The sequence below is a fragment of the Anolis sagrei genome, chromosome 4 (genome assembly GCF_037176765.1).
Source record: "Anolis sagrei isolate rAnoSag1 chromosome 4, rAnoSag1.mat, whole genome shotgun sequence".
In the NCBI taxonomy this organism is placed as follows: domain Eukaryota; kingdom Metazoa; phylum Chordata; class Lepidosauria; order Squamata; family Dactyloidae; genus Anolis; species Anolis sagrei.
Genome location: NC_090024.1, coordinates 113,193,667 through 113,217,444, shown reverse-complemented (window position 1 = coordinate 113,217,444; position 23,778 = coordinate 113,193,667). Strand labels below are relative to the sequence as shown.

At 38.7% G+C, this 23,778-nt stretch overlaps 1 protein-coding gene across 1 annotated transcript in view; it reads right to left on the bottom strand.

Annotated features, from left to right (window-relative positions):
* Positions 1-23,778, bottom strand: part of ASPM (assembly factor for spindle microtubules) — a 48,327-nt gene that overhangs the window by 11,939 nt on the left and 12,610 nt on the right. Inside the window, exons 5-20 of the mRNA XM_060774547.2 lie at positions 22,927-23,073; positions 19,027-19,272; positions 18,753-18,820; positions 16,322-16,463; positions 16,094-16,224; positions 13,558-13,733; positions 13,326-13,471; positions 13,153-13,238; positions 11,290-11,502; positions 9,034-9,238; positions 8,795-8,940; positions 8,587-8,709; positions 7,723-7,857; positions 4,149-6,965; positions 990-1,168; positions 719-878 (exon numbers count right to left, since the gene is read on the bottom strand). Of these exons, the coding sequence (XP_060630530.2) occupies positions 719-878; positions 990-1,168; positions 4,149-6,965; positions 7,723-7,857; positions 8,587-8,709; positions 8,795-8,940; positions 9,034-9,238; positions 11,290-11,502; positions 13,153-13,238; positions 13,326-13,471; positions 13,558-13,733; positions 16,094-16,224; positions 16,322-16,463; positions 18,753-18,820; positions 19,027-19,272; positions 22,927-23,073 (5,120 nt within the window). The remainder of the gene's footprint in view (positions 1-718; positions 879-989; positions 1,169-4,148; positions 6,966-7,722; positions 7,858-8,586; positions 8,710-8,794; positions 8,941-9,033; positions 9,239-11,289; positions 11,503-13,152; positions 13,239-13,325; positions 13,472-13,557; positions 13,734-16,093; positions 16,225-16,321; positions 16,464-18,752; positions 18,821-19,026; positions 19,273-22,926; positions 23,074-23,778) is intronic.

Sequence of the window (23,778 nt, the reverse complement as noted above, 5' to 3'; positions counted from 1 at the left end):
CAGTACCATTCCTTTCCCAGGTATTTTGAAGAGAATTTGAAGAGAAAACTTAATTAAACACCATTTTATATTATTTTTGCTTCAACTTATTGCATTTTTGTGTGTGGTTATATTAAATTGGCTTTCTATTTTTATGTCCACTGGCCTGAGATGACCTTTGCTAATGAAATTCTTTAATCCACCCTGGAAATATTACTATTTAAGATTCAAACACTTAGAAAATAATACATTGTATCCTACAACAAAACATATTTAAAGCAATGAACAAAGCTTCCTTAAATATGATTAGTTGTTCCTGCCCTTCATTTTCCAAGTAAACTTAATTGTCATTCATAGTTACTAGGTATGTGAAATCCATGGTTCCAAATGGTTCTAAAGTACTTACAAAACTAAAGTTCTGGTGGTGAAAACTACGGGGCGCTGGTGCTTTGCTTCTCCAGTGTTGCTAAAGTTCTGGTGGTGGAACTTTCAGAACTCCAAAACAAAATTTTATTATAAATGGTAGTTCCTAAGAGGTTCAGTCATAAAAATCACCAATAATGAAATAATAATGAAATTTTGAAAGTTTTGTTAGAGTTCTGAAATTTTCACCACCAGAACTTTAGCAACACTGTAGAAGCAAAGCACCAGTGCCCCCTAGTATTCACGACCAGAACTTTAGTTTTGTAAATATTTTAGAACTATTTAAAACCATGGATTACACATGCCTAATAGTTACCTTTTTATACTGTTTTCTAGTACTGTGTCCTCTATATGCAGCCTGAATTAGTACTACAGCTGTCTTGACTGCCAGGAATCTTCGTCGACTTCTTCTTGCTGCTATGGTTGCTCTCCATTTTCTCTGGATTACAATCGCGGCAGCTTTCATTCTCAAAAACCTACAGGGAAACCAGAACACAAATAATGAATTTCTTCAATCCGAGCTTTAGCTTCCAAAAAATTATAATAGTTAATATTTAAAAACATTTGCGAAGCATGCTATATATTACCATATCCTCTGTTGCTTAGTTCTGTGGTAACCTTGAATCACAATGGCAGCTCTTTCAACAGCTCTGCCTTCCTTTATTGTTCTGCATCTGTGGAAACACGGTTGTGCAACCACATCTGGATTCTGTGCTGCCATCATTTCTTTGGCCAACAGTCTAGCTTTATACCCCCGAAACAAAGCCTAATGGAAGAATGTTTGGAAAGCATTACTATTGTTTTAAGCTACATTCAAATAAGCTATTTTTAAAAAGATTTTATTTATAAATTTGTCCAACTAAATGTATAAGCATACATTCTTCTCTCTTTTTACAGTATCTTAGACAAAAGGGTATGTCATATTATATACAATCTAACAGTAAATAAACATCAAAAACATCTTTAATCATACTTATCATAATTTTTAAATTTCCATTACAACTAATGCTCAAACTTCATGGGTTTGTGAAGCAATCTAAACTCTGTCTTTACACCTGAATGAAAGAAAACAAGAGGAAAGATAACACTAACACAATTTTTTGATCCTGGGCTATAAAGGTAATTTCCTAATAGACTCTGTCATTAAAAAATGGAAAACATTTATGAAATTGCGAAATCTTTGTTTTTGCGGAACATCGCACATTTTGCTCTAGTTTTTCAAATTAAGAACTTCTATAGAAAGAAGTCCTAGTATAGCTTTATTATCATTACATAATAATAGACAACTGAAAAAAGAGGATAAAGATGCGATAACAAATTATCAATAGCAAGACTGCTTATAGCAAGGAACTGGAAAAAAGAAATAAATATACAAATAGAGGAGTGGTACAAGGAAGTATGGAAATTGGCAATAAATGATAAGCTGACATGTATAATAAAAGTTAAAAGAGGTATATGGAAACAAAGTGATTTTGATGATGTATGGAGAAAATTTATTGAAAAGGGATTAAAAATAAAAAAGGAAAGTTGCCTCCACAAGAAGAATTGAAATTTTGGACGGATGACATGTAAAAGCTGTGGCTTGAGAGGGGGGAGGGGAGCACAGTGGTGAGGGACAGAAAATATGTATAAGCAGAAAAATTACACTAGATGCCAAAAGTATGGCAGATTGCATCGAATAATATGTATCTGCTGTAAAAGAAACAATGTATAACAAATGTATTAAATCATGATAAAAGAATAAAAATATTTTAAAAAAACAAACTAAGAACTTCTCAATTAAATAGGAAATAACATTTTCAAACCAGGAACAGATTTTTTTCCCCAAATTTTGTTAAGGTAAAGGTAAAGGTAGCCCCCTGACATTAAGTCCAGTCATGTCTGTCTCTGGGGTGTGGTGCTCATCTCCATTTCTAAGCCGAAGAGCCAGCGTTGTCCGTAGACACCTCCAAGGTCATGTGGCCAGCATGACTGCATGGAGCGCCGTTACCTTCCCGCCGGAGCGGTACCTATTGATCTACTCACATTTGCATGTTTTCGAACTGCTAGGTTGGCAGAAGCTAGGGCTGACAGCGGAAGCTCACGCCGCTCCCCGGAATCGAACCTGCTACCTTTCGATCAACAAGCTCAGCAGCTCAGTGCTTTAACTCACTGCGCCACCGGGGGCTCCCCCAAATTTTGTTACATAGTGTAATTTGCCTACCATCATGGATACCTCTTAGCATGGAACCTAAGGACCTTGAACAAAGAGAAAGCTGAAAACGAATGACTGTTTCCCAGCCCTCCAGAGCAAGTTCTGGGTTTGTTCTGTGAAACGATGGGATATGCTCTACTTGATGATATCCTAACCAACACAACAGGTATTTATGGAAGACAGTTAAACTTTTCATATGTTTTTAATTATATTGCTTTTTAAAGTGTGCCACCTTGTTCTCAAACTTGGCAGGCACAAATAGGATGATGATAATAATATTAATAGATTCTTGTTATCATATAAATCATCCCTTGAAATATAAATCTTTCAGAGATGAAGCACCTCCAATGACAATTCGGAAGAGATCACAACTAGTTGGTAAGGTAATCAATTTAAGAGAAAACTATCAGACTTCCATTATGGCAGGATCATTCCCAGGTAAAAAAAAACCCTGGCTTTCTTACAATGTTTACTCCAGTAATATCCCAAAGTGTTCCACATTATTCTGTAAAGAATGTCTTTATCTTTCAGCTTTTGTGAGACTGATGGAACCACCCCTCTCCCGAAGAATAAGTCCTCCACAACACTTCCATGTACAGTATAGGATGAATGCTATATGAAGGAATATTCATTTTCCACCACAGCAAAGAGAAATCACTCTAATTATTTGTCCTCACAGGTGAGGGTAATATAGGGCAGGGGTCCTCAAACTTTTTAAACAGAGGGCCAGGTCACAGTCCCTCAAACTGCTGGAGGGCCGGATTATAATTTGAAAAGAACATGAATTCCTATGCACACTGCACATATCTTATTTGTAGTGTAAAAAAGCACTTAAAACAATACAATAATTAAAATGAAGAACAATTTTAACTAATATAAACTTATTAGTATTTCAATGGGAAGTGCAGTCCTGCTTTTGGCTGATGAGATAGGATTGTTGTTGTTTGCTTTCAAGTCGTTTCAGACTTGGTTGACTATGAGCGAGGGCTGGGTAAATGACCTTGGAGGGCCGTATCTGGCCCCCGGGCCTTAGTTTGAGGACCCCTGATATAGGGTGTGCTAATACTGTTGAATTAATCGTTTGACACAGCTTTAGCTGCCATGATTCAATTCTATTGAATCCTGAGATTTGAATTTTGGCAAAAATGCCAATACTCTTCCCCCCTCTCCAAAAAAAGCTAACGACCTTGTAAAACTACAACTCTCATAATTCCAAAGCATTGAGCCATGGCAGTTAAAGTGACGTGAATATTTACACCATGTCCCTGCATTCAAAGTCAAATATTTGCATCCATACTCCCACCTACTTTCAAGTATGGACTCTGAATGGCGAACGCTGAGCATGAGATTAGTTTTATGATTATGTTACATATCGATTGTTTTAACTGTTATAACTGTTTTAATTGCTGTTTTATACGGTATCTGTATTATTGTGTAGGTATCGAATTGTGCCTTTTGTAAGCCGCCCTGAGTCCCCCTCCGGGGGTTGAGAAGGGCGGGGTAGAAGTACTCGAAATAAATAAATAAATAAATAAAGTTTACTGTTCTTTACCTGAATTTTTATTACACTTCTTTTCATTCTGTGAAGCCTTTGGCGTTCAAGGAAACCCCGAATAGCCGCTTGCAGAACTATGATATTCTTCAGAGTTTGTAGATAAGCTGCTCTCTCATATTTCATAGTCAAGTAAGACTGGTAATACTGTTGTGTTAAAAGTGCAGCCTCCCAATGTTTCTGGTACTGTACTATATGCATCCTCCGCAATATCAGAGCTTCAGTGGAAAGCTGATCTGTCTGTGTAACCTTACAAAGAGATTGAATCTTTGTAGCACGCACCCTCTTTGCCTTTCTGCGTCCTATTGCACCACGATAGGTGGACTGGATAGTTATCACAGCCCAGCATATTGACTTGTAATGTTTGCGTTGCACGTGCATGCGATAAAAAGACTGAATGACAATGGCCGAACTATGCATGGTTTTCAGTTCTTGTCGTGTTCTCACACCTCTGTAAGCAGCCTGCAGAACTATAGCAGATCTCCGAATAGCCAGGTATGCTTTTTGCTGATGTTTCCCTTTTAGGTAAGATCGGTAGTAATTCTGTATGGTGACAGCTGCCTTTCTCAGCCTCTGGTATGAGAGTCTAGTTCTATGCATTCTGAATGATGCCTGAATCACCCTTGCTGAAAAATGCATGCACTCAACTTCCTTCCTTACTCTAAATCCTCTATAGAAAGATTGGATGCAAACTGCTGCACTAACAGAATTGCTTTCGTGGGTCTGTCTCCTTGCTAAAATCAATGCTCGGTATTGTCTCTGAAGGAGTATAGTAGCTGCTCTTAGAGTGAGATACTTTCTACGTTCTCTCTGCATTTTAAAACTTCGCTGAAGTACAACAGCAGCTTGTTGTCGCCTTTTTTGATGTTGTCTGGCCTTCATCCTGCGAAAAGCTTTCTGAATGCAAATGGTGGCTCTCCTAACACAGAAATATTGCTGGATTGCAGTTTTGCAGAGTTTGTTGGCTCTGACTCTTCTCTGAATAACTCTGGCTGCCCACTGCAGCTTTCTATAGTAACACTGTTGTGTATATTTTCGGTAATTACTCTGTATAATTGTTGCAGCACTGTGCTGCTTCTTTAAGAGAAGTCGTGATTTCATACCTCTGTAGGCAGCTTGAAGGACTAAGACAGACTGGTGCTGTTTTAAGTACAGTTCTCTCACATCTTTAGTCTTCCTGTATGCTCTATAATACTGTTGTATTGTAATACAAGCAAGCCTCAGAGCTTGATACTGAGTGTAAGATATGTGCATTCGAAAAGCTGCCTGGATAACAATAGCAGCGGCATGCATTTGTTTCACTAACTTCCTGACTTGCTGACCTCGGAAGGCAGACTGCATTTTGACAACAGCTTTACGGAGACGGAGATACTCTTTGCATTGCTGTTTTGACAGCAGTGTGGCTCTGAATCTCCTCTGAATTGTCACAGCGGCGGCCTTAAGAGACAGAAAACATTGCCTCTGTCGAAAAGTTCTAAATCTCCTTTGAATGACAGTGGCAGCCATATGCATCTTTTTCAAATGAAGCCTTACTTTCATGCCTCGAAATCCTGACTGGATTCGAAGGACAGACATTTTCACTTGCATGTATTTGTGCACCTCAACATTTCGATCTTTGCAACCACGATACCACTGCTGAATCAGTTTTGCTGCTGCAATCAACGTTTGGAAAGATTTCCGTTGCCTATACATTCGATAAAATGACTGAAGAGAAGTAGCAGAATGGTGTAGAGTTTTCAGCTCCTGCCTAACTTTCATACTTCTGTAGGCAGCCTGAAGGATGATACAGGACTTTCTTAACTCCAGATATTTCTCTCGTTCTTTTCTTCCTGTGAAAAAAGCTCTGTATTTTCTCTGAATTACAGTAGCAGACAGTTTCATGGCTGAATACTTAACATGGCACTGATGCATCCTAAACGTAGCTTGGATACAAACTGCTGCTTGATGTAGGCGTTTCAGCTTTTGCCTTGCTCTCACACCTCTGTAAATTGCTTGGATTTTAATAGTTGCTTCTTTCAAAGCAAGGTATTCCTGCCTTTGTCTGTGAGCCAGAACAACAAACCGGTGCCTTCTCTGAATTGTGACAGCAGCTCCTCTCAAACGTTTAAAGTTTCGATGACTGACATGTGTCCTATAGAAGCATTGGATGATTCCAGCAGCCTGGTGTTGTTTTTGGATTTGTCTCCTGACAAGACTCCCTCTCCAAGCTGCTTGAAGTTGAATGATCTTGTTACGAAGCACTATGTATTCCTGCTGTTGCTTTTTGCTTGACATTTTGGCCCTGTAACGTTGCTGTAGTATGAGAACAGCATTTCTCAAGATCCTGTATCTTTTCAGGGCCCTGTGCCTCCTAAATGTAGACTGTATAACGACTGCAGCAGCATGCTGCTCTTTCAACCATTTTCTGACTTGCCAGCCACGTACTACTGCTTGCAAGAAAGTCACAGCTGCTTTTGTCTTCAGAAATTGCCTTCTGGTTTTAGAGGCCCTATATCCTTTCTGAATCACACAGGAAGCTTGAATCAAAGTTTGGTATTTCTTTTTAGCAGTGTAAGCCCTGAACGCAGCCTGGATCTTCACAGCAGCTATATTTTGGTGTCGAAGCATCTTACGTAGTCTATAACCCCTATAGGCTGCTTGCAAACACACAGCTGCCTTTGTAGCTTCTAAGAATTTCCGAAATGGAGAGGTTTTCTTTCTGTAGGTACGGTAAAATCTCTGAATAACTACAGCAGCACTAGACATCCTTAGGAAAAATTTCCTTTGTTTCTTCATTCTGTACCAAGACTGAAGGACAACAGCAGCGTCATGCTGTTTCTGAAACGCAAAGGGGATGGGGGAAGAAAGGAAATCAGTTATTACACCACATGTCTAAAGCAATAAAATCATAAGAATCATGAAAAGTACGACAACCACTATTAGAATGATTTAAAAAGCAAGAATCCAGTTTTTGTGTTGGATGTAGGTTTTTCGGGCTATATGGCCATGTTCTAGAAGCATTCTCTCCTGACATTTCACCTGCATCTACGGCAAGCATCCTCAGAGGTTGGAGGTTGTGATTTCAGGAGAAACGTCAGGAGAGAATGCTACTAGAGAATGGCCATATAGCCCGAAAAACCTACAACACCCCAGTGATTCCAGCCATGAAAGCCTTCAACAATAAATCCAATTTTTGTTTAAAAAATTAAAGAAACAAAGAAGCTAGACCTAAAGCATTTTTTTTAAAAAATCTCTTGGAACAGCAATGCCAAATCTCCCTGTAATTTCAGGTAGCTGAGAAATTCAGATACTTTGATATAGTAAGCTTCTATGAAGCCATATCATGTGTTCTTTGGCTACATCATGAGAAGGAAGGAAAGCTTAGAGAAGGCAATGATGCTGGGGAAAATGGAAGGAAAAAGGAAGAGGGGCTGACCAAAGGCAAGATGGATGGATGGTATCCTTGAAGTGACTGGATTGACCTTGAAGGAACTGGGGGTGATGACAGCCAACAGGGAGCTCTGGCGTGGACTGGTCCATGAAGTCACGAAGTCGGAAATGACTGAACGAATGAACAACATGAACCCAATCATACCTGGAGAACCTCACGGACTGCTTTTTCAGTTTCCTCCTGTTTTGACTTTTTTAATTTCCGAAGTTTCATCTGAGCCAAACATCTCCTCCAGTATTTCTGAAGTACAACTGTTGCATTCAATGTTTGCTGCTTGATCTGAGAAGAGAAAATATTTCACAATATTGAACACAAATAATAATAATAATCTTTATTTCTACCTCGCCACCATCTCCCCGATGGGGACTCGGAGCGGCTTACATGGGGCCAAGCCCGGACAACATAATACAGCAATAAAATCAAAGCATATACAACAGGCAACAACAACATTATCAAAATGACATTAAAATAATAATAATAATAATATAATAATAATAATAATAATCAATTCCAATAGACACAATCACGATAGAGATGACAATGGACGGACCACATATTCCGAATAAAAAACAATTAATAAATGATGATGAGATAAAATGGGAGTAGGATGTTTAAATGGAACTCATAAAACACACAGAGTTGTGGGGCAGAACATCCTATTTGGAGGGCACAAACTCCATTAGCCGAAAATGTTGAGGGGGTGTAAAATATCATGTTGTGCACCTACTCGTCAAAGGCGCAGTGGAAAAGCCAGATTTTGAGGTTCTTTTTAAATGTTTCCAGTGAAGGGGCTTTCCTAATCTTCCCAGGTAAAGAGTTCTAAAGTCGGGGGACCACAGAAGAGAAGGCTCTCTCCCTTGTGCCCACAAGACGAGCTTGTGAGATTGGTAGAGGCGAAAGGAGGACCTCCCCTGAGGAACGAAGGGCCCGGGTTGGCACGTGGAACAAACACCCCTTTCATCTCCTGTAGATTCAATTCTGTTTACAATTGTCAACAAAATGGAATACCTGAGCAAGTTTTATTTTCCTTCGATATTCCCTCCAAGTAGACTGAATCAGCCGAGCTGCCCGAATCTCCTTAGAAAGTTCTAGAAGTCGTGAACACAGAAACGACAAATAAATGATGACTACCTAAAAGAGAAAACATTAGATATACAAACTTAGTAGGTGCTTACATAACAAAACCATTTTAAAATTTATAAACACAACTGATTACCTTTTCATCAGGGATTGTATTAGACATGTCTGAATGGTGAATCATTTCTGGAACGCCACCAAGATGAGAAACTGCAGCATTGATCAGTTGGAAGTTTTTCTTCTCATTGTCAAGTAGCTCTTTATAAAGCACTGAAGTGCTGAGAGCTGTATACGAAAGGAAACAAAAGACTGAAGGTTGTGAATCTGATACAAGTTTCAAGTATTTTCTATTTGCTTATAGGATCTTAATGAACTCACTTTGGTCAAAATGTTCATTTAGTAGAGTTAGAGAAGCATCAGACTCTGATGATGAATTCAGTGCAACTGTACCATTTCTAGTGCATTCTACTGTTTGAGTCGTGCGCTGACATATAGATTCCAAAGGCACATGGCATGGATGATAATGATGAATCAGATAACATAGAACCCTTCCATCTGAGAAGGATACTGTGAAGTTTTCTACCTAATTTGAAAAGAAAGAGTAAATGAGAACTGTGGAAATACCTGCTGTCAATGACAGTTGCAGTAGTGTTGCATTAGATGGACCAGAAGTGGTCTGACTGAGTCGGGGGAAGAGGGTAGAACTTCCCTGCGGTTGTGAAGACTTTGCTGAGAAAGTCATCCTCCATTCTCTCTATAACTGATAATTATCACGCTTTGTCTAACACACCACTCCTGGGCAGGTATTGGAGCATGTAGTGACCACCCAGCTCTAGAGGTTCCTGGGCTGATTATGGAAGAGAGACAGCTTTGGTCATCTTGATCCACACAAGGAACTGGACAGTCTATCCTTGCTAGACCTCTCAATGGCATCCAATACCACTGAATGGTTCATTCTTCTGAACCTCTATTGAGAAAGGACTTGGAGGTGCTGTTTACATGGCTCTTTTCTTTCTTGGAAGGGTAAACTCAGAACATCAAGCTTGGGAACTTTGGTTATTGGCCTGTGGAGTCCCTTAGGGTTATATTTTGTCTTTGTGCTATTCAATATATACATCAAATTGGTGAGAGAGGTTCAGAGTTTTGAGATGAAGAGTCAACAAAATACCTGGAGCCCCCGGTAGCACAACTGGTTAAAGCCTTGTGCTGGTAGGACTGTTGAACAACAGGACAGTGGTTCAAATCTGGGGAGAGCGGCTTGAGCTCCCTCTGTCAGTACTAGCTCCCCATGTGGAGACATGAGAGAAGCCTCCCACAAGGATGGTCAAACATCAAACATCTGGGCATCCCTTGGGCAATGTCCTTGCAGACAGCCAATTCTCATACACCAGAAGGACTTGCAGTTTCTCAAGTCACTCCTGACACAAACAACAATACTAACAATCTGGTGTGGAAGTGGGAGTATTTTGACCACTTTTTTGGACCAAGTCTAGACCAATGTATGCTAACGAAACATGTTTTCAAGAAATAAAACAAACAGGAAATGACTTCAACTCAATTCTTGTTGCTTCTCCTGGTTTTGAAATGCCCTGCAACTTCCCAAAATATGGTGACAAATTCTCAATGTCTCTTAGTAGGCATTTAGGAGATTTATTTTCTATGTATTTTTCTTTCAGGAATGAATACAGAGGAGGGGGCAACTCCCCAAAGTCTTGTGAAGGGCAAATGTAATCCCGGTATCTTTTCAAAATTGTTCACCTCAATTCTATAATGAATATTATATAAAGTCCCTTATTGGGACAATATTATTAAATGGATGTAAACATTTCATAGGCACTAGAGGAGGTAAGATTACAAATTCCCATTTTACAAAATTGACCAAAACTATCTCTAAAAGCCAATGACAAAAACTGAGGATGGCAAGCATAACCCAATTATTTCCTTTAACGTTAGTTAACTGGAGTGAAAATAAGGGGATCAAAACAGACATCCTGATGAAAACTATCTTATGGGAATAGAAGAAAATGCCACATACCAAATTGAAACATTTACCCATTTAGTTTACTATGTTGTTTACACTGATTGGCAGAAAAATTAACCAAGTAAAGGTAGTATGTATTCTGTTATATAACCTGCCAGCAAAATAGTTCAGATAGACTGCTAGAACAAATCAGCCCAACAGTAGCACAGTTTGTATTTGATTTATAGGAGGCCTATCTAAACCATATGTTTACTCATATTCTGCCATATCTTGCTTTACAGAATGCATTTCAAAAGCGTATCAAAAGCAGTTAGAACGAAAAGCAACCAATAACTTATCACATAACTTCAACATCAATAACATGTAAGAAAGCAGACACGATATCTCGTAAGCAGTCTTTGTAATAGTATGTAACCTTACATACTATTTTAAGTATTTAAATTTTCACTTCATAGAAAAGTAACACAACACATTAATAATTTTGAAAGGTTTGAATATGCCTTTCCAGCAAGATCACTTCTGTTAATTAATGTAAGCTTCTATCAACCAATGAACTGAAATGTTGGCCTATCAAACAGTCCAATACACTTTTCAAACATAGAAAAGAACAGCTGCAATGTTTTAGAAATTGTTTAAGATGGTAAATTTCTTACCTTGACATTATAAAAACTACAGACAGCATTCACCCAATCCATCAAGAGTTTTACATTTTCGCTGCAGTTTTCAGATGAATAAAAGTTACTTTCCTTTCTCACATCATTACAAACAGAAAACTCCCCAGATGCTGTCTTTATTTTTGAGATATACAAGTTCTTTAAGAAATTGATTTCTTCTTTTACTTGATCCTTGTCAAGGGAAACATTCACCTAAGCAAGAACACAGACATATTTTAAAAATACTTGTCTTATGTAGGAATTTTTATTGTTATTTTCAGAAAGTTAAACTTGCATATTTAATATTTTTTAATTAGATGACTCGCTAAGTATTGTGGCCCAAGATCTACAGAGACACTCGCTGGAACACCTCAGCAAGCGAGAGTCCAAAAGTGGCAGGCTCAAACCCAGAACCTCAACCAATGGCTGATACCAAATGAGAGACTCCCCCCTGGGCACACAGAAAGCTGGGCAACTTGGAAGGCGCTGAACAGACTGCGCTCTGGCACCACAAGATGCAGAGCCAACCTCAAGAAATGGGGCTACAAAGTGGAATCTACGACATGTGAGTGTGGAGAGGAGCAAACCACTGACCACCTACTGAAATGCAACCTGAGCCCTGCCACATGCACAATGGAGGACCTTCTTGCAGCAACACCAGAAGCACTCCAAGTGGCCAGCTACTGGACAAAGGACATTTAATCAACTACCAAACTCACAAATTTTGTATTTTGTCTGTTTGTTTGTTTGCTTTGTTTCTGTTAGAAATGTAATATAATTTACTGGTTGCCCTGACACGACAAATAACAAATAAATAAGATTAATATTTTCAAAACAACTTTAAAATCTTTCAAGGTTTTAACACCATCACATATTCCTACTATAGCAAATTCACTAAACTGACAAGACGAAATACTGACTTATTAACTTTCTATTAATTCAGTGGGTTTGCTCTAATTAGGACTAAAATTGAAAAAGCTATATTTAATTGCTACCACTGTATAGTGCTAATATCCCTTTGAAATTTAGAGTTCTGAGACAATTCTATAATAATTTGACAAAATTATATTCACTCCTATAATCAAAATAGAAAGGTCAATAAGGCCTCCTTGAATGATTCTTTCTTACTATTATTTTGTTTTATAAAAGCACAAAATCATTTTTCAAGTGGATAGAAGACCAAACCATTTATTATATTGAAGTGATAAGAATGTGTTGATAAATATACATGCATATTTTCAAGGTTCAGCTCATTCACATCTTTTTTATAGAAATACAAGTTCTTCATGCTGCATATTATATTCTACAATTGCTAATTATAACTGCATAGCTGTTGTCTCTCAGTTATATGACATACAGAGTTCCATGCAGCAAGGTAAAACAGTATTGCATTAACTGACCTTGATGTATGTTCACCGAGTATATAGCCTCACTGACTTTTCATCCAATGCACAGCCATATTATAATACACATTTTGATTTATTTTAACCATTTTAATCATCTGACATTTAACACTATCATTAGATTTAGGCCCCATCTACACTGCCATATACAATCCAGATTATTTGGGCTGGATTATATGGCAGTGTAAACTCATAATCCAGTTCTAAGAAGACAACCTGGGTTATCTGCTTTAATAATCTAGATCATATGGCAATGTAGATCCAGCCTTAGAATCAAAATTTTAACTCGTTTTTAAACTATGTAAGAAATCTCTTCTCATCTCCAGAGAAAGATGGGCTATAAATATATTTATATTTTATAATCACGTTGAAAACAATGCATTTTTGATGTTACGATTATAACCATTCCAACACATATACTAAACATTCTCAATATTGTCCCAATATTTTCATTCAATACCTGAAAAGCAAATACTATTTTCCAGAGTAAAGCAAATGTTTTCTCTCTATGCCGGCCCACGATATCCTTTGCATCAATTGTTACACCTAGAAATTAATCAAAGGGATTATTCATTAGCAACAGCCCTATACTTTTAAAAATAATTGATCATGAAATTACTTTTCAGTTCGTACCATATTCATCATTCAGATTAATCCCACGATCTTTTAATACTTGAAGAACAAGGTTGACATTATAGAGTTTCTGATGCCTGCTTATTGCCGGAATTCTTAATTTTTTGGAAAGACTCCAGTCTGATGACAGAAGTTCCAACACTCTCCTAAAAATATAGGAAAATCACATGTTAAAAGTAATCGGTTTCATCTATTTTAATCCTAAAAAGAATAACGTTTACCCAAAACTTACACAAGACGAATGCCACATTGCAAATCTGTGGCGAGATTTGTTACAGCAAAGTCAAATTCATCCAGTGGAGTTTGTACATGGCTGACTGGTAAACCCAGAAATCCCAGATGGCGAGAAAGGTCACCTTCTCCACTTAGAAAATCTCTGGAAAATGCAAGCAACATCTCTTTGCTAGCCTACAGAAAAAGAAATGAATCACTGTTTAAATGCAGAGCTACAATCCAATAAGGCATTCTAAAGAAACACTCCAAACATTAGAATACAATGTATATAAAAACTCTCACCTCTCCAATTTATTTTTAACTCAATCACAGCTATAGGTAACAATCTATATATATATATAAATGCTCTGTGCATAATGAGTGACATAATAACTCAAAATCCGCTGGAGAAATTGGTGCCAAATTTGGCCACCAGACACCTACTAACGCAAGGAGTGACCATCACTCAAAAAATTGATTTTGTCATTTGGGAGTTGTAGTTGCTGGGATGTATAGTTCATCTACAATCAAAGTCCATTCTGAATCCCACCAACAATGGAAATGAACCAAACTTGGCACACAGGACTTCCATGACCAACAGAAAACACTAGAAGGGTTTGATGGGCATTGACTTTGAGTTCTGGAGTTGTAGTTCACCTACATCCAGAGAGCACTGTGGATTCAAACAATGATAGATATGGACCAAACATAGCATAAATACTCCATATGCCCAAATATGAACACAGACGGAGTTTGAGGAAGTTTGATTCACCTACAATCAAAGAGCATTCTGAACCACACCAACAATAGAATTGGGGAAAACTTCCCACACAGAAACCCCATGATCAACAGAAAATACTTTATTTTCTGGTGTTCTTTGGCAACCCTTCCGACACCCCCTCACGACCCCCCAGGGGTCCCAATGCTGTTTTAAGGCCATCCGGCCCAACTCCCTTCACCAGGGCAAGAAAACATAATCAAAGCCCTCCTGACAAAGAGCCATCCAGCTATAGATATAAATAGATATTTCCTCCAAACTCCATCTGTGTTCATATTTGGGCATATGGAATATTTGTGCCAAGTTTGGTCCAGATCCATCATTGTTTGAGCCCACAGTGCTCTCTGGATGTAGGTGAACTACAACTCCCAAACTCAAGGTCAATACCCACCAAACCCTTCCAGTGTGTTCTGTTGGTCATGGAAGTCCTGTATGCCATGTTTGGTTCAATTCCATCATTGGTGGAGTTCAGAATGCTCCTTGATTGTAGGTGAACTATAAATCCCAGCAACTACAACTCCCAAATGTCAAGGTCTATTTCCCTTAAACTCCATCTGTGTTCATATTTGGGCATATGGAGTATTTGTGCCAAGTTTGGTCCAGATCCATCATTGTTTGAGTCCACAGTGCTCTCTGGATGTGGGTGAACTACAATTCCCAAACTCAAGATCAATGTCCACCAAACCCTTCCAGTTTTTTCTGTTGGTCATGGGAGCCCTGTGTGCTAAGTTTGGCCCAATTCCATCATTGGTGGAGTTCAGAATGCTCTTTGATTGTAGGTGAACTATAAATCCCAACAACGACAATTCCCAAATGACAAAAACATTTTTTTTGAGTGGAGGACATATATTGGGTTGTTAGGTGTCTTGTGTCCAAATTTGGTGTCAATTCTCCCAGTGGTTTTTGAGTTCTGATGGTATCACAAACGAACATTACATTTTTATTTATATAGATGTCAGGTATAGATTTGAAAGGGGCCCCTAAAGAAGGACAATTATATGTTTCATGTTCCAGAGTAGACAAACCAGATAATCTCTACATCAACACTGATAAAGAAACAACAAGAAATACTGTTTATCCACAAGCATAAAGAAATTGCATATATTAGAAACCAACAGTTTCTCATTATTTTATTTTCCAGATCGCAAGACTGAGCCACAGCAATGCATGGCAGGGGATGGCTAGTCATTTATAACACAGTGTATTGATAATATTTCTGGTTAAACTTCACAAGTAATGAAATATATTCTCAACTGCCTATTCTTCAATTAATTAGCATGCAATAATCAACTTCTCATCACTACTTAACATTCTTCTCCCAATACAGGAAAAACTGTAATCTGCATTTCCCCCTTCTCTCATAATTTCTAATTTTTCTGTTTTATACAACACTGGCTGTCATTAATTAGTACACTCCATCAGATGCTTACACACAGGTGAAGTTTAATCCTCTAAAAACAGTGGTTCTCAACCTGTGCAGGACTGCAGTTTAAAGATGCTTGTTTTAGACCAGTGGTTCTCAGCTTGTGGATCCCCAGATGTTTTGGCCTTCAACTCCCAGAAACCCTAACAGCTGGTAAACTGGCTGGGATTTCTGAGAGTTGCAGGCCAAAACAATTGGAGAACCACAGGTTGAGAACCACTAGTCTAAAACATGGTTAAATAACAAAGTGCCACAAAATGCCTTATTGCTTTTGTTATACAACATACTAGCTTGATTATAATTATACTAATTTTGGACAAGTGTAACATAAACAAGACTTTAAAAAAGGAATACCTTGAATTCTGCATTTTTGCAGAAGAGGCAAGGGTCATGATCAATAATTCGAGACCTTTTGGCATGATCAAGAAAGCAAACAAGTAGCAGCATTTTTTTCAGAGTAAATCTGGACAATGCTTCTTCATGACCTGTTAAGAGTTCATACATTAATAGATTTTATGCAAAGATACATGCAACAATATACATATAACAATAACTTATGTTAGAGCAAATAAAGGCAGTTACCCTCTTTATAAAGGTGAGGCACAGTTGGGTGCCTGTATTCAGCGGCAATGTCTGGATTCCACAACAAGCGATTGAGTATAAACATTGCCAAACCCATTACATCACTATTACTTTCCAAAGCAATCAGTTCACCATAAATAGTCTGTGAAAATGGGAGCAAAAATACAATTTCAAAAATACTAAGCACCCACAAGAATACAAGCAAAATCATATTCAAAAAATAACAACATAGAATCATAGAGTTGGAAGAGATCTCCAACTGCGCCACCGGGATTGTCAGCTGCATTAAGATCACTCTGACCAAAAGGTCATGAGTTCGAAGCCAGCCCGGGTTGGAGTGGGTTTCCAACCAATTGTGTAGCCTGTTGTCGACCTTTGCAACCCGAAAGACAGTTGCATCTGTCAAGTAGGAAAATAAGGTACCATCTTAAAGTGTGGGAAGGCTAAATTAATTAATTTATGAGGCCATAAAGAAGATTCCAGCAAAGCATTCCAGCGGGGAAGCATGCGGGGAATGCGGAAGTGCTTCATCAGCATCGCAGATGGACGATGAAAGCGACAGCTCCCCTGGCCAGAAAAAGCTCCCCGGCCAGAAAAAGTTAAATAGCCTCTGTGTATGTCTGTATATGTTTGTATGTCAAAAATTGGCATCGAATGTTTGCCATATATGTGTACACTGTAATCCGCCCTGAGTCCCCTGCGGGGTTAGAAGGGCGGAATATAAAAGCTGTAAATAAATAAATAAATAAATAAATAAATCTATCTCGTGGGACATCCAGTCCAACCCCTGCAAAAAAGCAGGAAAATCGTATTCCAAGCACTCCTGACAGATGGCCATCCAGCTTATTTAAAAGCTTCCAACGAAGGAGCCTCCACCACACTCTGGGGCAGAGAGTTCCATTGCTAAACAGTTCTCACAGTTAGGAAGTTCTTCCTAATGTTCATGTGGAATCTCCTTTCCTGTATTTTGAAGCCACTGTTCCATGTCCTAATTCCAGGGCAGCAGAAAACAAGCCTGCTCCCTCCTCCTATGACTTCCCCTCACATGTCTCCTCTCAAACCTTCTTTTCTGCAGGTTAAACATGCCCAGCTCTTTAAGCAGCTCCTCATAGGGTTTGTTCTCCAGACCCTTGATCATTTTAGTTGCCCTCCTCTGGGCACATTCCAGCTTGTCAACATCTCCCTTCAACTGCAGCGCCCAGAATTGGACACAGTATTTTAATACAGCTATACCTCCATAAATTAAGGCAATGTGCTCCTTCCTCAACAAATGTGGTCCCAGAGACAGAAATAACATAGAAAGAATAGGGGTACGTTCCCACATCAGAAAACAGTCCTATGTTTTTAAGCAACATTGTATTCAAAATTGATAATATGCGCATGTGGAATGAAACTATTCGGTCAGGTAAACATTTGAACCTTCTAAAGAGAACCTGAAAGCTTCTTTCTTCCAGAGCAGGGGTCCCCAAACTATGGCCCGCAGCCCACTTCCGGCCCGCCAAGGGCACTTATCTGGCCTGCGGAGGTGGAACGCACCTCCCACCCGCCACACAGTGCTCCTCCCTTGGCTAGCTCACGCTATCCGTCAGGCCCGATGAGCAGCGTGAGCCAGCCAAGGGCAGCACCTCCGCATAGCCTACTCGCGCGTAAAGCACCTCGCAAGGTGTTTTACACGCAAGTAGGCCACGCGGGGCTACTCCTCCCTTGGCAGGCTCACGCTGCCCATCAAGCCCGATGGGCAGCATGAGCCAGCCAAGGGAGGCTGTCCCAGCACTCCATGCAGTCATGCCGGCAACATGACCTTGGAGGTGTCTACGGACAACGCCGGCTCTTTGACTTAGAAATGCAGATGAGCACCACACCCCAGAGTCAGACATGACTGGACTTCATGTCAGAGGAAAACCTTTAACTAAGAAAATTGTGGAAGATCCAGGGTGGGAGAAAGAACTCTTGTCTGTTGGAGGTAGGTATGAATGTTTCAATTGGCCACCTTGATTACCATTTCATAGCCTGACAGTTTTTAGGGAGAATCCTTTGTTGAGAGGTGATTAGCTGTTTCTTGTCTGGAGTTCCCCTGTGTTTGAGTGTTGTTCTTTATTTACAGTTATAATTTTAGAGCTTTTTTAATACCGGTAGCCAGATTTTGTTCAGACTAGAAATAGGAAGATTTCCCATTCTCTGCTCCTGGAATTACTGCCTAAAGAGGGCTAGAAAGAACCCCCTCTAAGGCCCCTTCCACACAGCAAAATAAAATATGTGCAATGTGCATAGGAATTTTTTATTGTTTTTTTTTTAAAGAAAAAAAAACTATAGTCCGGCCCTCCAATGGTCTGAGGGACAGTGAACTGGCCCCCGGTTTAAAAAGTTTGAGGACCCCTGTTCCAGAGTATACTGCTCGAAGAATATTTTAACATTAGAAAAGTATACTTACTTCCAGGCCGATACGCAGCCATAGTGGGTTGTAGCATAAAAGCCAATTGAGGATTTTCTGTCGTTCTCCTACCATGAACACAGAAAGAAGAATATGGGAAAACAGAAAGGATAGTATAAATTTACTGTTTTTAAAGCTATAATGAACATCTACCCATTTTAAATACACACACATACACATACAATCCTCACCATGTTATATACACAATATAACACTGCAGCTTAATTTTTTCTAAACAGAAGTTACAAGATATGTAGCAGTGTAACAGTCTCACCAATATCCTTCCACAGATGTCTGTCCTTTCGAACCAGCAAGCGTTTTGCTTCAATTTCAATTTCCAGTCTTTTTATTGCTTTCACCATCGCATCACATGTAAACAAGCGACAAGCTGACCTACGAAGTCTGTTTAATTTGCACCGGGCAGTATAGGCTCTTAGGGACGCTTCCTCTTTCGTTGGTGCTTTAGGAACACTGGATTTATGATTACACTCTGTTCCCAATGTGAGAGATGCTGCATTGACTGATAGAGAAAGAGCAATTGCGTGTGTTTAAATGGTACATTTCATCGCCTTAGAAAGTGCAACTTGGTTCACTGTCTTGAGTTATCTGAAACAACATTCTTTGCTAGAAGCTTTCTGCAGAATGGTGTGTTTTAATTCGTTTGGGAAGGTACATCACTGATTGTATCTTATTTAGTGGCAAGATGTTCCGTGATCATTGGCACATTGCCATCTGAACACTATGTGAACAGTAACAATGTTACATCACAATATATTAATTAGGAAATATTTCAAGTATACATCTTTTATGCCATTGAATATTTATATACACTATGTATCATAAGACCTCATGGTGAAATAAAGACACATATAAATGTATTGTCGAAGGCTTTCATGGCTGGAATCACTGGGTTGTTGTAGGTTTTTTCGGGCTATATAGCCATGGTCTAGAGGCATTCTCTCCTGACGTTTCGCCTGCATCTATGGCAAGCATCCTTAGAGGTAGTGAGGTCTGTTGGAACTAGGAAAATGGGTTTATACATCTGTGGAATGACCAGGATGAGACAAAGGACTCTTGTCTGCTGGAGCTAGGTGTGAATGTTTCAACTGATCACCTTGATTAGCATATAATGGCCTGACAGTGCCTGGAGCCAACTTTTGTTGAGAGGTGATGAGATGTCCTTGTTTGTTTTCTCTCTGTTGCTGTGCTGTTGCAATTTTAGAGTTTTGTAATACTGGTAGCCAGATTTTGCTCATTTTCATGGTTTCCTCCTTTCTGTTGAAATTGTCCACATGCTTGTGGATTTCAATGGCTTCTCTGTGTAGTCTGACATGGTGGTTGTGAGAGTGGTCCAGCATTTCTGTGTTCTCAAATAAAATGCTGTGTCCGGGTTGGTTCATCAGGTGCTCTGCTATGGCTGATTTCTCTCGTTGAAGTAGTCTGCGGTGCCTTTCATGTTCCTTGATTCGTGTTTGGGCAATGCTGCGTTTGGTGGTCCCTATGTAGACTACACAGAGAAGCCATTGAAATACACAAGCATGTGGACAATTTCAACAGAAAGGAGAAAACCATGAAAATGAACAAAATCTGGCTACCAATATTAAAAAAAACCTCTAAAATTGCAACAGCACAACAACAGAGAGGAAACAAACAAGGACATCTCATCACCTCTCAACAAAAGTTGGCTCCAGGCATTGTCGGGCCATTATATGCTAATCAAGGTGATCAGTTGATACATTCACACCTAGCTTCAGCAGACAAGAGTCCTTTGTCTCACCCTGGTCATTCCACAGATATATAAACCCTTTTTCCTAGTTCCAACAGACCTCACTACCTCTGAGGATGCCTGCCATAGATGCAGGTGAAACGTCAGGAGAGAATGCCTTTAGACCATGGCCATATAGCCCGAAAAAACTTACAACAACCCACACATAAAAATGACTATATTTCTTCAATTCTAAGACACACTTTTCCCCTAAATAAACATCTCTAAAAACAAGGTGCATCTTATAATCAATGACATCTCACAATAGAAGAAATATGGTAATATAAACCATCGAAAACCCCATACCTCTAGAGCAGGGATTCTCAAACTTTTTAAACAGAGGGCATGGTCACAGTCCCTCAAACTGTTGGAGGGTCGGATTATAATTTGGAAAAAAAAACATGCACACTGTACATATCTTATTTGTAGTGCAAAAAAACCCCCACTTAAAAACAATACAATAATTAAAATGAAGAAAATATTAACAAATATAAACTTATTAGTATTTCAATGGGAGGTGTGGGCCTGCTTTTGGCTGATGAGATAGGATTGTTGTTGTTGTGTGCTTTCAAGTCATTTCAGACTTAGGTTGACCCTGAGCAAGGGCTGGGTAAATGACCTTGGAGGGCCATATTCGGCCCTCGGGCCTTAGTATGAGGACCCCTGGTCTAGAGATTCAAGCCTTCAAACCCTAAAGCCTTTGGTTAAATGTTATGTGTACATTTAGTACAGACCAAAATTCAACGTTGGTATTAATTGATCTTTACAGGGAGAACTATCCACAACTGGAGGGTCACTGTACACTTTTCAACATCTCTACATCATGTATTGCTTTCATAGGTGGGGCAGAGAAGGATCATTCCAGTAGGTGTCAATGTTTGGCCATATATGTAACTGAAACAGGCCTTCAACTATTAAACTATACTTTTATTATTATAATCTCAGATAACAAAGGCTCAGCACAAACACAAGATACAGCAAGTAGGCCACATTTAGAAGCATACTTGCATTAGTTTTAGCTAGACAATGAGCAGTGATATTAATAAGAAAGAAATCTAATTAAATGTTATTAGAAAAATGAATGTTATACCCATGCTATTCAGTTTGAAGCTCTACCCATATGAATCCAAGTGCTGGCTTAAATAAAGCAGTATATCAAAATGCACTAATTATAATGAACTTATATAATTTTGTTATATTATGCCTTTTATGGTTTATTGCTTTGACATTTTATATCTTAAGTTATAATGAACTGTGTGGAAAATGTGGTATAAATTAATAACCTTTATCTTACCTCTATTTTCAAATAATAATTGTTTTTATGGTTCTCTCCTCTCCTTGTACTTTAGAAAACATTTAAATTGGATGCAGTGGTTGTCTTTTTATTATTTATTTACGTTTATTTATTTACTTTATTTATATACCGCTTTTCTCAGCCCTCAGGCGGGTCAAAGCGGTGTGGAATAATATTACTTATTCCACTTTCCCGAATATATCTACAATAATCAATAAATGTATGGACATGTCCCTATAAAGCAGACTGAAATCTGTTCTATGATTAGGGGTTCCCTCAATTTATCATCCAACTTCCTTTTCCCTCCAATTGCTACTTTCAATAGTGAATACACCGGAATTGTAATTGTTGCTGATCTTGACTTTTTTCTATAGCATTTATACCATGGAATGTATATAACCTGCTTTGTAATTGCTTCATTTTTTCCCTAAAAAAAAAAAAACCTGCAAAAACAACACATAGAATTTCCTAGAATCAGATTGCTAAAAATAAAAGAAATCAAAACTGGCATGAGGCAACAGAGAACCATTTTATAAACAAATTCCAAATAAGAATCTCATAATAATAATAATAATAATAATAATAATAATAATAATGTCATCAAGTGGCTAAATGCCTATTGGAATAAGAAAAAAGTCTTCAGGTGTAATTGGAATTTCAATCAGAACCAGGGAAATCTCCTTGATAAGCACTTCCAGGGAAGTAAGACGTATAAAGGGAGATCCCCAGCTCATTCATGAAAGGGAAAAATTTTACTGGAAAGTTTTTAAGTACAAGAATTTGAGTTGGAAGAGACAAGTTCCACACATTAGTCCAACCCCCTTGCCATGCAGCAATACACAATCAAAGTATTCCCGACAGATGGCTATCCAATCTGTTTAAAAACCTTGAGAAGAGACTCCACTCTGAGGTACCTTATTCCACTGTTGAACACCTTTAAAGGTTTTTCCTAATGTTTAGGTAGTCTTTCTTCCTGCAGTTTGAACTCATTGCTCCATGTCTTAGTCTATGGAGCAGCAGAAAACAAATTGGACCCTTCAGAGACCTGCACACATAACGCCTGTAAACAAGTATATACCTTCTTAAAACTTTCAGATTCTGTACAGTAATCTTACCTTGTGAAATGTCTGTTTTAACAGTAAAGTCATCAGGAGTAAGTATAAAATTCAGCCACCAAGTAAACCCTCGTTGCTGTTTCTCTTTCCAGCGTTCATCAAAAAACATGTTCTTCGCCGCAAAAGGCATTGGATGCCTAGGAGTATCTTTTAAAATAATTACAAGTCCTATTAATTTTCTGTCTAAATCAAGCTCTCTCTTATACAATGACAGATCTTCCAACATCAGTTCAGAAAAACAAATTCATATTAGACACATTCAAACTGAGGTACACTGGTGGAGACAATCAAACAACTATATTGAGTTTTATATCTCAGGTAATAGAGTTGTTTGATTTATTGGGTCACGTGCCCTCCCCTTCCCACTCCCCAGTAATTGTCAACTCAGATTTGTCCCTCATTGACTGTATCCTACTACAGTGATTCTCAACCTTTGGTCCTCCAAATGTCCCAGAGGCCAGTGTACAGGAATTCTGGGAACTGAAGTACCAAACATTTGGAGGACCAAAGGTTGAGAACCTCTGTCAGAATCTGTTCTATACAGGAATGAGGAGTTTGAGAATTGATGAAATATACAGGGTGAGGCAGCATAACTTCCTTTTTTCAAAACTTAATAAAACCCATTGTATCAATCAGTTTTTTTTTTTATAATGTAGGCGCATACCTAGTTTTGTTTTACATAGTTTTGAAGATCAAATTCTCCATACACTGAGTAAACTGATTTCTGGCGTTTCTCATGACTCTTGCCAGCATAGCAGGCTTTATGTTGGCAATTTCTTCCGGGATGTTGGTCTTCAAATCTTGTAGAGTCTTTGAACGGTTCACAAAACACGGGATTTCAAAAATCCCATA